Below are 13,495 nucleotides of genomic sequence, written 5' to 3' on the forward strand. Positions count from 1 at the left end.
CATGTTCTTTGATGAATGTGGATTTCTGGAGTGGCATGTTACCAGGGTCCTGTATGCTCTACGTAGCCCTACTGTCATGCCCACTAGGGGATTTGACCCCCTTCTTTCTTCTTGGATGACCACAGGCTCTTACCTACTGAGTTACTCATTTACAGCACAGAAGTGAAGAGCAAGCTCCGCCTTCTCCATAATTGCACCCATTTTTGAAAATAGTGTGTGTAATGCAAACAGTGAAACCAGAATAGTTTTATTACCCCTCTTTTCTGCCTCGCAGGTTTGTCCTGTGTACAGTTCTGAACATTCACAGTGGAAGGAGAGAGAGGTGCTGTCAGTAGTTTCAGAGCAAACTCCATCATTTTTACAAGGATTTGGCATACATGGTCCACCTAGCAGCAAGGAAGAAGGAACACTTCAGGCTCCCAGATAACCCAACCCTGAGAGAACTGTTCATGCAGAGATTATGCTGACTCCTAATGTTGAATATCCCCTGTATTTTAAAGTGTATTACTTGCACTAGACAACAGGAATAAGGGAAAGAAACACTGTTTCTACAATGAAACATCAGAATAAGATCCCTTGTATGCTTTTCTTCTGTACACGCTCATCACCTCACCTCAGTGATGTCCTATAAATAGGAAGTCAAGGCTTCTTAGCATCAAAGACAATGTGATAGTGAATGACTTACTCCTGTAGCATCCACGACTGTAATTTGAAATGCCACAGATTTCATCAGATCCACACACTATGTTTGAGCAGAAGACAGTGGAGCTTTCTGTGCACTGGCATCTCTGAGAGCAGTCATCAGTGGTGAATATTTCTCCAATCTAGAAGACAGCAGTTAAATGTTAAAAAATATCAAATAAAACCAGCCAGAAAAAGCATGAATGCGTCACTGGGGCCCCATGCTACTCTCTCTGATATCTTCCTGATGAATGGCAATAGCACAGATTTTTTTTTTTTTTTCTTTTTTTAAGTAGTTTGTAAAACTACAAAAGAGCAAGAGGATTTTATTAATCCAGTCCTTTGAAACTCAAGGATGGCCCAAGAATGAATGCAAAAGAAGAGTTTGGCGTACAACATCCTAGCCCCAGGCGGGATACAAGTGCAACCAACGATGTCTAGCTGTTGCTGGAGATAAGAGAGAGTGGCAGACACATCACATCGTGCCTCTGAAGGCAGTGTGGAAATGCTATGTGCCATTTTTCTTGAAAGTGCCACCTTTTCATAGTGTCTCCTTCCTCACATAAAAAACGACCTTTACTGACTTAGGCCTTTTCTCTACTAAATCTCTAGTATTAAAACAGAAATCTCTGAGATTACAAAGCTGCTCTATCCTGCAGCAACAATGGAAGTTTCTCCATATTCCTCAGAATCCAGCCTTGATTGGGACTCTCTTCATGTCACAGCCAACTCTACAAACTTTCAACCTTGCTTGTACTGCTCTTCACTGAGAGGAAAGTGACCACAGTGACTGACAGAATTTTTGTGAAACTGGTGTGTTGTAAAATTCAGAGCCTATGAGGCTATTATTTAGCATAATAGAATCATAGAATGGCTAGGGTTGGAAAGGACCTTAAGATCATCTACTTCCAACCCTGCTGCCATGGGCAGAGACACCTCACACTAAACCATGCCACCCAAGGCTCTGTCTAACCTGGCCTTGAACACCACCGGGGCTGGAGAATTCACAACTTCCTTGGGGAACCCATTCCAGTGCCTCAACCCCCTTACAGTAAAAAACTTCTTCCTTACATCCAATCTAAATTTCTCCTTTATAATAAAGGTGAAGAATTAACATGGAGGTTAGAGTGTAATCATATGCTTTCTCAAAGCATCTGCCTTGTATTCTGGCAGGCAGCATTTCAGAGGCAGACCAAGTTATCCCTCTCTCTTTTCCCCTCCTCCATGGAAATTACATGCTGAGGAGAATGAGGAGACTGTCAAAATAATTTGCAGAAAAAAAATTATTTGGTGCCACGGGAGCTGTCTGACCCACAGAGAGACTGTACCTCATAATATTTGTCAAGGTATGTGCAGCCACATTGCCTGTAAGGCACACAATGAAAACCACTAAGAACATAGCCAGGGAGACATTCACAGCCCTCAAGACAAGGTGATTCACACTCAGAGGGGCTGGTCAAGTCACTGCAGGATGCTGGGCATGCAGACATGCATGAGCTGTAGTTGCTGTTGGCAGGACATGATATACCTGTAAAAATAAGGAGAGTCCAGTTACAGCAGGCTGCTGTGCATTACTTACACAATGCCCTTTGAGATTCAGAGGATGTTACCATGTTGTAGAGGGCAGTATGATAACCACACATATACTGAGATGTGCATACATATATAATAGTACTGGAGTTCTAAGTAAAGCACTCCAAAGTCAAAAATGCATTGTGAAAGCTATTTGTGTGCTGTGTTCTCATTCCTGGTGCTCACTGACCACAAATAACTTCTCACACATTCAGGATAACTATTCCTGCAAGTACCAGGAATACAGAGTCATCTAACCATGGGTGATGCAGGGGAAGTATGGTTTGATGAACCTTGAACCTCCCAATTTTGGGGAAAGAAAAAAAAAGGATTTTAGACCATTATAAGTTTTATTTTATCATTTTTTTAGTCTGAGAGATTTGGAGTTTTCAGCTGAATCTTTTTTATCTTGAAATTTCACAGGCAAATAGAGAACTAGTATTTTTTGTAGATTTAAAAAAGAGATTGATATTAAATGCTTTTCCCTTCAGATTTGTGGCTTGTGATGGTCTCCAGAATTTTAACTTTTTTTGCCCAGTTGGGAATGGAGACATTTCTGATAGCTGAGGACCTGACAGATCTGCTTTCCTAAGTAGCTTTCTAAGCTGGGATCTAAATGCAAAAGTCAGCATAAGACGTACAAGAAAGGCCAGAAGAGCAAGTGTGCATGCTAAACTGTGAACAATGATTTAAGTGTGAATCAACATGCTTTTACTCCCTGAGCAGCTTTGATGTATGGTACATCTAGGAAAAGCCTCATATCTCAGCTCTGGAGAGTCCTTTAGGCAGAAAGAAGTTTCTGGTTCTTCCTGTGCTTACCACAATCTGTCTGTTGCCTCCAGCCTTCCATACTGACTCCTTGCAGCTGACAAGTCAGCACATACTCCTCCAGACTGCGACATAAGGTAGCATCCTCATCTCCTTCCACACACATATCAAACAGGCAGCTCCTATGTGCAACATGAGAAAGTGTTAATTCCCAGTGCTTTTGGTTTTGTTCATTTTCAGCTGCTTTTCTGCCTTACTCTGAGTTAGTTCCATTTTCTGGCTGACAGGAACACAGTGGATCAGGTCATTTGTTGTGCAGCTGCTGCTAACATGTGAGGTATTCATATATGAACAAGCAATAAACAGGTACCTGACTGCTTGTTATTCTTTGTGATAGATAACTGCAAGTTATTCTTTGTGATCTGCTTCTGGTTTGGGTTACCATGGCTGCATCTTGCTTATTGAGCACTTTCTAACACTGCTAAGTCCTTAGAGCTGGACTTCACACTTCTTTTAATACATGGGTGCCCTCCCCATGTTCATATACCTTGAATATTGACACAGAATTCTGTTTTACCCAGTGCTTGTTTACCAGTGCTACCTTCTCAGCTTTCCTCATCTGAATATCCACAGGCTGATTTTCAGAGGCATTAAAATCTGAGATGAATGGGATCTGCAATTATGCAGCATCTCCGAAAAATGAGGCAACCACTAAGAAGGTAGAACAGGCTGCCCAACAAAACTCTTAACTGAGCAGAAAATTAGGCTTATGTTGAGAATCAGGATACCCATACATTGAAGCCTCAGTTTCTATTAATACCCTGGAGACAGAAGATGCAAAACTCTTGTCAGAAACTAGTGCCAAAATGATTTTGCAAATGGGGAGAATGACTGTCTGCAGTAGACACTCACGTGAAATAGAAATCTGGTGAGACCATGGAGTGACAGTTTACAAAAGGACCATTCGAGTCAATCAGGATATGACATCTCGAAGTTCTGTTTTCTTGTCCCAGCTTATTTTCACTGCAGCCTTGGAAGAGCCCTGGATCTGGTTCCTCCTCAGACTCATCTTCTGAGTTGACATCTCGCCTGTAAATTAAGTTATTATGAAACCATCATTTCTCTCTACAACCAACATTCATGGTACTACTCTAAGTAATTCCACAAGAGTACTTCTGCCTCATGGTGTAAGTGGAAGCTTATTTCTCTCTCATGATTTATCCTGAATGGGAAAGAGATAGATAAAGCAAGTCAAAGATGTACTAGAACACTTCCTACCATATCAGAGATTTATGGATATTAAAATCAAAAGGGATATATGTAATTATCTCTTTGGAAATTCTGCATGGCGCAGGCTTCATCCAATACCTCCTTCATCCAATCTAATAAAACTTGAACATTAGTCAGAATAGTGCAGCTGGTATAAGTCACTGTTTCTTGGACATATGTTCATTTTCACTGAGCAGTTGTCTGCATGCCTGAAGTGCCAGAATTCTCCTATAGGATTAGCCTCCAGAGCCCCTTTATGCTGAACATTAGCCTACATACTGCTTTCTACTATTGTGGCAAACAAGTTTTGCAGCCAGATTATATCCTAACAGCTAATACAATTACATTTACTTGCTGATAAAGTCCTGTGTTAGTGGCTAAGCAATTTCCAAAGGTCTTTCAAAGGAAGGATGGAAAGAAACTCCTTTCCCTCCTATTTCAATGTTCTGTATGGACTAATTAGCACAGAATTTGTCTAGCCACAAATATCATGCTCGTTCATACTCAAGAGAATGTCCTTTTTGTGTACTGGCAGAAAACACTAGATAGGATAGCCATAGATGTAAGGAAATCAAACTCTTCAAGAACATCTTCTGGGAGGAATTGTGAATTCATCTTGATGGACTTCAAAGCTGCCTTCATGTTCCAAGGGAGGGATGACACTGAACCAGGATTTGCTCTCCCTTGGCCCATCCAGCACAGCATGATGTATTTATCTTTGCCAGGAACCATGAGCTTGGCAAAGATCTTATGAATTCCTGTGCCCTAGCAGTTGTAGCGGCTGTGACTCCAAAGAGGGATACTGAATTGGAGTAATGCAGTGATAGTTCAGGCCTCTTTTGGCTAAATAGAAGGGCACTGATAGTTCACCCTAGTTTTAACCAGGAAGAGTCCCCACACACAGACCAGATGAAGAAAGACTAGAAATAAGACAGTGTAGTTATTCCTGGATATTAACTGTGGCTTAATTCACTCACTTCCAGTGGCTGTGCTTGCTGTGGATATTAAGTAGAAAGTTAAGTACCTGAGGCGAGAGGTTGTTCTTGTCACGGGAACTTTCCAGCTCTCACCAAATGTATTTACGTTCTTCACCCAAACACCATCTGGTTTTGTGAAGTCATTTTTATATCTTCCATCAAAGTCACCGCACAAGCCTTCCACTCTGTTGCTGTAGGTGTTGGCCAGCTTTATATCTATGGAAGTTCAGAACAAAAAAAAAACAAACAAAAAAGCCATTACACAGAGATCTTCTGAGCATATGGAAGAGGTGGAAAGAAGAGCCAAGTATAACATTTCATGATTAGATTTGAGTTGGTAATATGACATGGACCTCAGAAATATGAGCACAACCCTAAACACCTGTTTTCATATATGTATTCACAGGACTGTTTCTGTAGTCTGCAACATGGATCATGAAGTCATTTCTTGCAGCCAATAAGGTGTTATACAACATGACATCACTACCTGATTGCTCTTAGTGCATACTGCTTACTGCTTTGCAACAAACTGAATGCAGCACCCAGATTTTGCCCTTCAGTTACAGTGACCTTGCTCATTTTGAAACAAAATTCTTATAAAACAGACCTTTTCTTTCTGCAGTTGGAATTTTAGGGTTTGGAATGATGGTCATATGTGTAAATGGCCTGGTGCTTTCACCATACACTCAGAAATAACAGGGCTATATTCTGTTGTAAATCAGAAGTAATTCTAAACAGAGGAGGTAGTAATGTGTGTTCAGCGTACATGAGTGAGTTGTGTATACGTGACATGAGTCCTATTGAGAATCATTAAAGAATGGCATTATCTGGAATAGGTTTGAGGGGAAGTATGTAAAAAAATGCTGTATAGCTTGAGGACCTCAGTCCTATGACTGGTTTAAATTGGCACGGGGCAGATCCAGGCTTTATCCCATCATCCTAATCATAATTTTTAAGTAATTTGCTGTCAGTTTTATCATTCAGGCCTTACTTAACATGAAATAAAGTAGAACAGTATGAATCTACATCTCATTTCTCCTAAGTTGAGGTGGATTCAGATAAAGAAATGCCAGTTTTATGGTTTTTTTTCTGGTTCCTGGGAAACACTTTGTTTTGATTTTCTGGAAGGTCGTATCACAAAGGGCCATAGGCTCAAAGGTTGAAGGTTTCTAATTTTGCTCTGGGTTTAGACCTCCTTTGGAAAAATAACATTTTTTGAGACAGTGCATAAATATTCCTGCATGTTGGCTTAGTTACCTGCATTTTGATTGCCATCGAAGCTCACGTATAAGCCAAAATCTGTTTCCAGGTAAATTCTTGTTGTCCTCTGATATATACGAATACCTTCATGAGGATGAGCAGGTGGTATCACTCTTACACCATCCAACTAACAGGGAAAGAATAAGTAAAAATTCATAATATATAAGCCAAATTCAAATCTTTCTTCAGTACAGGTCAATGCAACAAGTGAACACTCCTCTGGTTTTATGATAAATAGATAATTTAACCAGATAAAAACTTTAGTATTTGATTTTTTTTTTTAATTAACAAAATCACGTATTGAGGAAAGTATCTGGACACAGTATTTTCATATCATCCTTAAAGATTTTTATTAATTTATATGTGAGCTATGTGTACTCTTACACATTAATAAAGAGAAAGGAAATGAAGTTTTCCTTTCATAATTCACACATCTTTTTCTCCTACCACTGATAAAAATATGTATGGCATCACAGTAGGTCTTGGGATATTTGGCACTTTATTCCTAAATCACTTTTTATTCATTGATTTGAAGAGAATTGTATCCTTCATAGTTATAGAGAAAAAAACATGCAACACACTGAAAATCACATTTGTGATTACGTCATAGCACTGCTGTTATAATACAGATTGCTTAGATACTTAAATTCTTCAAAGCAGACATTTATTACTCAAAGGTGTTTTACTCCAAGGGAAGGTCTTTCTCTGTACTCTGTACTCTGCAATCAGTGAGAGACTTACCACAAGCTGCTTGTTCTGCCTGAATCGCACTGTGTGATTGTAAACATTGACAAGAATCTCCTTCAGGTTAGTAATGTGTCGACTTCGATGAAAAGGATAGTTCATGCCTTCAATGCTGAACTGCGTCAGGGTATCAGGTAGGTCAGGGATGGTCTGAACCAGAATATATGTGTATTTCCCTTGAAAGTGGTGCACTAGACCATCAAAGGTGACGTAGTGTGGATCGCCCATGATCTGGCATTTCCCAAAACCTAAAGGGTCAGAACTTCATTACTCTCCAGTCTGAATGTGAATGTGCTAGATCCTATGCATAGATCAGTTTAAAATAAGTCAGGTAAAAATGACTGCTGCTAGCATGCAGGCCTCTTAAAGTAAAGATGGGTGCTCAGGCATTACCCTATGCAATGGGCACTCAGGCGAAGAGATGGACTGAGAAGCTTGTTCCTCTGCTGAGAAGCAGTGCAAGCCAACTGAACAACTGACTGCCTATTACCTATCTATTCAGATCTGCTCTGTCTTTATTTTTTTCTTTTCTCAAATCAACATGCCATGTTAAAAACAGTATCATTGCCAAAGCATTCACAGACATATCTGAGTTTTGGTAGATGCAGTGCAAACCATATTTATTTATTTATCTTTTAAATTAAACTAGTCAGACTGAACTGTCAAATTTCTGTATGTAAGTAAATTTTCAAACTGCTGTTTCACATTACTCTACAAATTCTTTATCTTGTACTGGAACTTTCTATTCTGAGAACAGGGGCCTTTTTGTGTTCATGTATCATTAGCAGCACTGTCAGCTGCCTTCTTTCCTTGTGGAAAAGACTGGAAGTGTCATAGAAGAAAGAATGGACATCCACATCCTTCCTCCTTCTCCAACCCTCATGGAACACAAAGTGAAGACATGTCTGCACATACCTGTTGGGTTGCACTTGTGTTTTCCATTTTTGATCACGCAGATTTCTTTAGAATCGCAGCTATAGTTGTCACATCTAATGACACCATTCTTCTGACATGTGCATCTTTTGGTGCAGTGTGGAGTTATCCAGGTCTCCCCAGCCTGGACACAAGTTGTGTGAATTATATGTTAAGGTGCTCAGCTTTGCAACGCAATAGAAGTTTAATAGCAAAGGATGTGGGGGCTGGCTAGGTGCAGCCTGCCCAGTTGGTGATTCCATAATGGCTCAACCCAGGTGTACTTTCACCAAAAGCCTGGGAGGGGGAATGCCAGTCCATTTATCTTATTGTCTTTGACATGAAAATTTGAACACAAAATAGGACTAGGACAGACTGCCTGAATAACTCTGGTCAATTGACTAGTTTCAAATATGCCTCAATTTTGTCTTCAGGTGCAAAGTACCAAGCTCCTGCATCTCCTAGTACTTGAGCCTGCAGCTTTTACTAATCAAATTAAAGGTATTTAAGATGCAGACCCTGAAAATTTCTGTCTCATATTCAGATGGGCAGGAGACTAACTTTCTACAAGTTTTGCAGCCAGAGATTTGCTCCTCAGACAAACTACTTACAGTGTAGTAATTGTCGTCATCATCCCTGCAGCCACAATTGCTCAGAGGTACACACTTGCCACTACTGAGTACATAGTTATCATCACATTCACAGCCCTCTGTGCACTCTTCTGTCTTCTCACAAAGGGAAGAAGCAAAAATGTCGTTGCATGTTGATGGGCACAGGGAGACACAGTCTGTGTAATGGCTGTGGGATGGACAGGGCAATGCTGTGTGGGCGAAGAGAATAGAACCAGAGTTATGAAATATGTTTTAAAAGCACACTGCAGACATGTGTGCCTGACCAAAAGCTACAACTTGGCCTTTAAAATGGTAGTATAGAATTGCCTTTTAATAGCTGATTTTGATCATCAACCAGTTCTGATTTTTTATATTTTATTTAAAACAAAGACCAAGTAAAGAACCCTCTCTGGAGCTGCTGATTTCAGTTCTATTACAGGTATGCCTGAAGTGGTGGCAACTGGCACTAGATCATTCAGATTCAGTATTCCAGTTCAGCTGTAAATGCTTTTTTGGGCACTGCTAGAAATTAGAATCTTTAGGGCAAATTCCTTAACCCTCCACTGATGCAAACCAGGTGTATATCTAGCTTAACCACAGTCATAAACACATGCAAGAACAACAGATAAACATCATCAGACTGAAGATTCATCTTCAAGAAACAGTTCAAGAAACAGGGCAGCAGGAAAAATGGTTCTTTTGTCCAGTATTTTCCCCCACTTTTGGCAAGGAAGAAACTAGGTATTTCTAATGGAACTGTTAAACCTTCATCTGGCTTGTTTTCTAAGCAGTTGTTTTGTCCTCTATAACATGTGGTAACTAATTCCACAAAAAAAAAAACAAACCCACAACAAAAGGAAACCCACTAAATTGTGAAAAAAACAAACCAACAAACTAAGAGAAAAAAAAAAGAAAGAAACCAATAGTGCAATCTTTAATAATTTTTATATCATTTGTTTGTAGCTTTGTTGAATGCACAGAGTGAGGCACATACACTGGAAATTCATCCAAGAACGTGGCCCTTACTAAGCAGAGCCAAATTGCCATTTTCATTTAAAACACAGTGAGTGGCATCAAGCCCTGCGTGAAAACACAGTATTCCACTGTTTTGGTTTGCTTCTGGTTACATTATTGCTCCATTTTAGGTTTATTGCAATATCTCATTTGCCTTCTAAAGCCATTCTAACTCCACATTACTATGCATAAGTTGTCTAGTCCTGAGTTACCACTGGGTTTAGCTCAGCCTGAACACAATTCAGTGCAACAATGAAGCCATAAAATCATAATAATAAAATTACGTTTTGTAAGAATTGGAGTTTCATTTTCTTTTACATAACTTCTTCACCTAATCCAACTAGTTTGTTTTCATGCTATTAACCATCCAAGTTTCATTTTTTCACTTGCTTGTGCACTTACGACAGAACGTGCTATTCCTCCATTTAATGGTGATTCCATGATTGCTGCAGGTGTCTACATAGGCTTGAACTATGTCACAGAGGGCAGACTTCATGCCATCATACTGGCACATGTCATAGATGCAGATCTGTATGAAGTCTTCAGGCTTGACTAGATCGTGACATGCTTTGAAATTGTCTGATTTTAGGACATTGCACTGGCTTTCAAGGACTGGTTTACTCTCAGAAATGCAAGGAGGAACATCATCTTCTCTTAAGTCTGATAAACAACTGCATGAAAGCACAGACATAGCTACATTACAGTTTCAAAGACATATAAGATTGAGACTGAAACTGAAAAATTTGTTTCTACTGAAATGTATTAAACAAACAAAGCTAGATACTTCAGTCTTTCTATCTATGAGTGAAAGATCAGGTGGAAGTAGATCTGCCTGGCAATCACCATGCTGTGTCTAACCTTCATTACTCTCATTGAACTTGACCCTAACTAGAGGATTGACTTCCCAGCTTGACCTCGGACCTCAGACCATTTTGTCACTGCCAGCTTGGGTAGTGATATGGACTCTTGGCCAACCCTGACTTCCACTCTTGGGCCTGCCTTGCTTGCATGGTGTAGGATGGGCCCTGGCTGGTGAAGCCACCATTCTCTTGGTCATTTTATCATACTTGTCTCCCTGTCCCTGGCAGCAGCCAGGCCTTACTGTTCCTCAACACCGTCTTCCTGCTTTAGGTGTTTTCAGTGTAAGCCAGAGGCTATGTCCACACTTTGGACTGCCCCAGAGCCTAATTCCCCGAGTGTGTATGTAGATGAACAGAAAGTCTGTGGCTACCCTCTGGCCTGTGCAGTGTTTTCCTGTGGTATGGCTTTGAGCTTCACATTCAAGAAAAGTCTCATATATGCTACTCAGATGTTACAAAGTAGCAAATAGTCAAAACAATTGAAAGGATACTTTCTCAAAGATAGAAAGTATGAAAAGAAGTTACATTTACCCTTCATCACTGTCTTCCTCCACTTCCCAGCTATTTCCAAACTGTGGGACACTGACGAGTGTACCATTGGGCAAGGACAGATCATCTTCACGATTATCATTGAAATTACCACACATGCCATGTACCTGCAAATGAAAAAGAACCATAGTCTAGGCACAATCTGTTCTTCATCAGCTTCCCCAAGAACTTCTTGCTCATTGCCTATGAAATGATATGACCAAATCACCACCAACACCCAATCTTATACCAGACATTGCATGATGTCTGATCACACCCATGAAGAAATAAAATAGAAACTGCAGTAAATCTGTGGTTCCCTAAGCTTTCAAGGTGTTTAATTCTAGAAACTAGATGCATTCCCCTAGCCCAGCTGTTTTCTTTCACTATCCTTTTGGAACTCAAGGACATTGTTGTGAAGAGAAAAAAAAAATAGAAAGGAAAAAAAATAACATGTCACAATACAGCTACAAAGAAAGACGCAACAGCAAAACACAGAAATAAAAGAAATCAGAAGTAAATGTACAAAGCAGGAGTTTTGAAACACTCCCACATGTTTACATACTAAATCTTACCTTTGAGAAATAAGACTGTGGGAGAGTGATTTCCAGGTAGTGATTGCCATCATATTTTACTATCACACCAAAGTCAGTTTCCACTACTATAAATCTGCCAACATTTCCAATGGACACGCCTTGCAACCGGTTCTCCAATGGAGTGTAGACTCTCTCATTGTTCAGCTGGAGAAACATGTCATTTGTCAGTATGGACATTCTTCCACGAAAGCTTTTCTGCTTACAGTCTATATTCCTTGAAGTGCTGAAGAATCCTCAATGACAATTTTACCTCTTTTACACTTCCACCATTGCATATTCCAACTATGGGTTGCAGGAATGAGCTTTTTAGCTGAGGAGAGCTGGATGGGATTCAGCCTGTGCCTTTAACAGAGAGCTGGAAAGATCCTTGGTAGTGAGCAAGTTCTTACCTGCCCATAGGGTGGATTCCCTGCTCTGGTAGTGCCATAGATTCTCATGCTATGCTAGACCACTACAGTATGACTCTCTTTTGCTCTGCTCTTGTTAGCTAGCTATTGACAAAAGCTACTGAAGTGGGAAGCCCCATTCTTTAGTTCAGGCAGCAGTTTTGCAGTCTGGAGGCTCTGGGCTCTGTCTCCAAGATATGCCCAGTAGAACAGTAAACCCCAAACAGAAGCCTTGGGAACTAGTGAGAAATTATGTTTCCTTGTAATACCCAGTTAATGGAGGTGCCCACATGTACATATTCCTTAGGAAACATAGCTGTCCTACAGCTACTGTAGTGAGCTAATCTTAACCTACTTCTTGCCAGAATAAAGAGCATCACCACTTACCAGGATTCCTTGGTTTTTCTGAAGGGTGATTCGTACACCATACACATCTATGTAGACTTCTTTCAGGTATGTGGCCCCTCTTAGTCCTCTGTCTTCATTCTTGCCAAGGATGGTTATAGGAATAACACTGTTGGTGTTGACAACTTCAACCAAGGTGTAGGTGCAGGTACCCACAAAAGTGTACATCATTCCATCAAAAGTGAAATAGTGGGGATCTCCTGCCACTTGACATGTTGCTTGGCCTGAAGGTGAAAAAAATATCTAAGAACTTTGGACTGGATTTCACCTTGGATTCAGCTAACCAAAGTGCAACCATTAGTGCAACAACCTAATCCTTATCATCATTGTGTGGGCAAACCTTCACAGAGGTATCTATCTCAGGTTCATGCCTATTTGGAAATTTCCAGAAAGTGTCTCCTAAATTAAATTCACAAATTATGGCAAACTGGCTATTTGGCAGCAAATGAACCTCTTTACACATTTCTATATTTCTATATATATTACAATATTATATATATTCCTATATGTTGTAGCTATGATTTATAGTTGTTGAGATTAATACAGAGTTTTTCTACATAGCTATATAAAAATACATACAGGTGTAGATCTAAAAGTAAATATTTTTTCATTTACATATATATCAATGCTTAATGCATTTGCCATTACCCAGACTCTCAGAAATGCAGTTCTCAATAATTCACAAATTTACAGCTTGTAATAATGGTTACTCATGATGTAGGGCTTGAATTTGAATTATCAAGACAAAAAGACCCCAGGTGACCTTGCAGGCTTTTGGGTAGCATCAGTTTTTGCTGATATCCACTACAACAGAAGGGTATCTATGCTTGCAAGAAAGTTCATCATATCTTTTCTTCTTTTAGCACTGGCACCAGTCATTTGAGATTTCTTTGCAATCCCATATATAAAGAT

At 39.9% G+C, this 13,495-nt stretch overlaps 1 protein-coding gene across 1 annotated transcript in view; it reads right to left on the minus strand.

Moving 5' to 3' along the window:
* The window catches only part of LOC134155748 (zonadhesin-like), a 53,369-nt gene that overhangs the window by 781 nt on the left and 39,093 nt on the right, over nucleotides 1–13,495 (minus strand). Inside the window, exons 45-58 of the mRNA XM_062603223.1 lie at nucleotides 12,566–12,807; nucleotides 11,772–11,936; nucleotides 11,200–11,324; nucleotides 10,211–10,479; nucleotides 8,795–9,003; nucleotides 8,187–8,328; nucleotides 7,269–7,519; nucleotides 6,525–6,654; nucleotides 5,315–5,483; nucleotides 3,934–4,110; nucleotides 3,073–3,203; nucleotides 2,010–2,209; nucleotides 686–824; nucleotides 255–386 (exon numbers count right to left, since the gene is read on the minus strand). Of these exons, the coding sequence (XP_062459207.1) occupies nucleotides 255–386; nucleotides 686–824; nucleotides 2,010–2,209; nucleotides 3,073–3,203; nucleotides 3,934–4,110; nucleotides 5,315–5,483; nucleotides 6,525–6,654; nucleotides 7,269–7,519; nucleotides 8,187–8,328; nucleotides 8,795–9,003; nucleotides 10,211–10,479; nucleotides 11,200–11,324; nucleotides 11,772–11,936; nucleotides 12,566–12,807 (2,481 nt within the window). The remainder of the gene's footprint in view (nucleotides 1–254; nucleotides 387–685; nucleotides 825–2,009; nucleotides 2,210–3,072; nucleotides 3,204–3,933; nucleotides 4,111–5,314; nucleotides 5,484–6,524; nucleotides 6,655–7,268; nucleotides 7,520–8,186; nucleotides 8,329–8,794; nucleotides 9,004–10,210; nucleotides 10,480–11,199; nucleotides 11,325–11,771; nucleotides 11,937–12,565; nucleotides 12,808–13,495) is intronic.

The sequence above is a fragment of the Pezoporus occidentalis genome, unplaced genomic scaffold (genome assembly GCF_034315485.1).
Source record: "Pezoporus occidentalis ecotype Australia unplaced genomic scaffold, CSIRO_AGI_Poc_V1 ctg8, whole genome shotgun sequence".
Taxonomy (NCBI): Eukaryota; Metazoa; Chordata; class Aves; order Psittaciformes; family Psittacidae; genus Pezoporus; species Pezoporus occidentalis.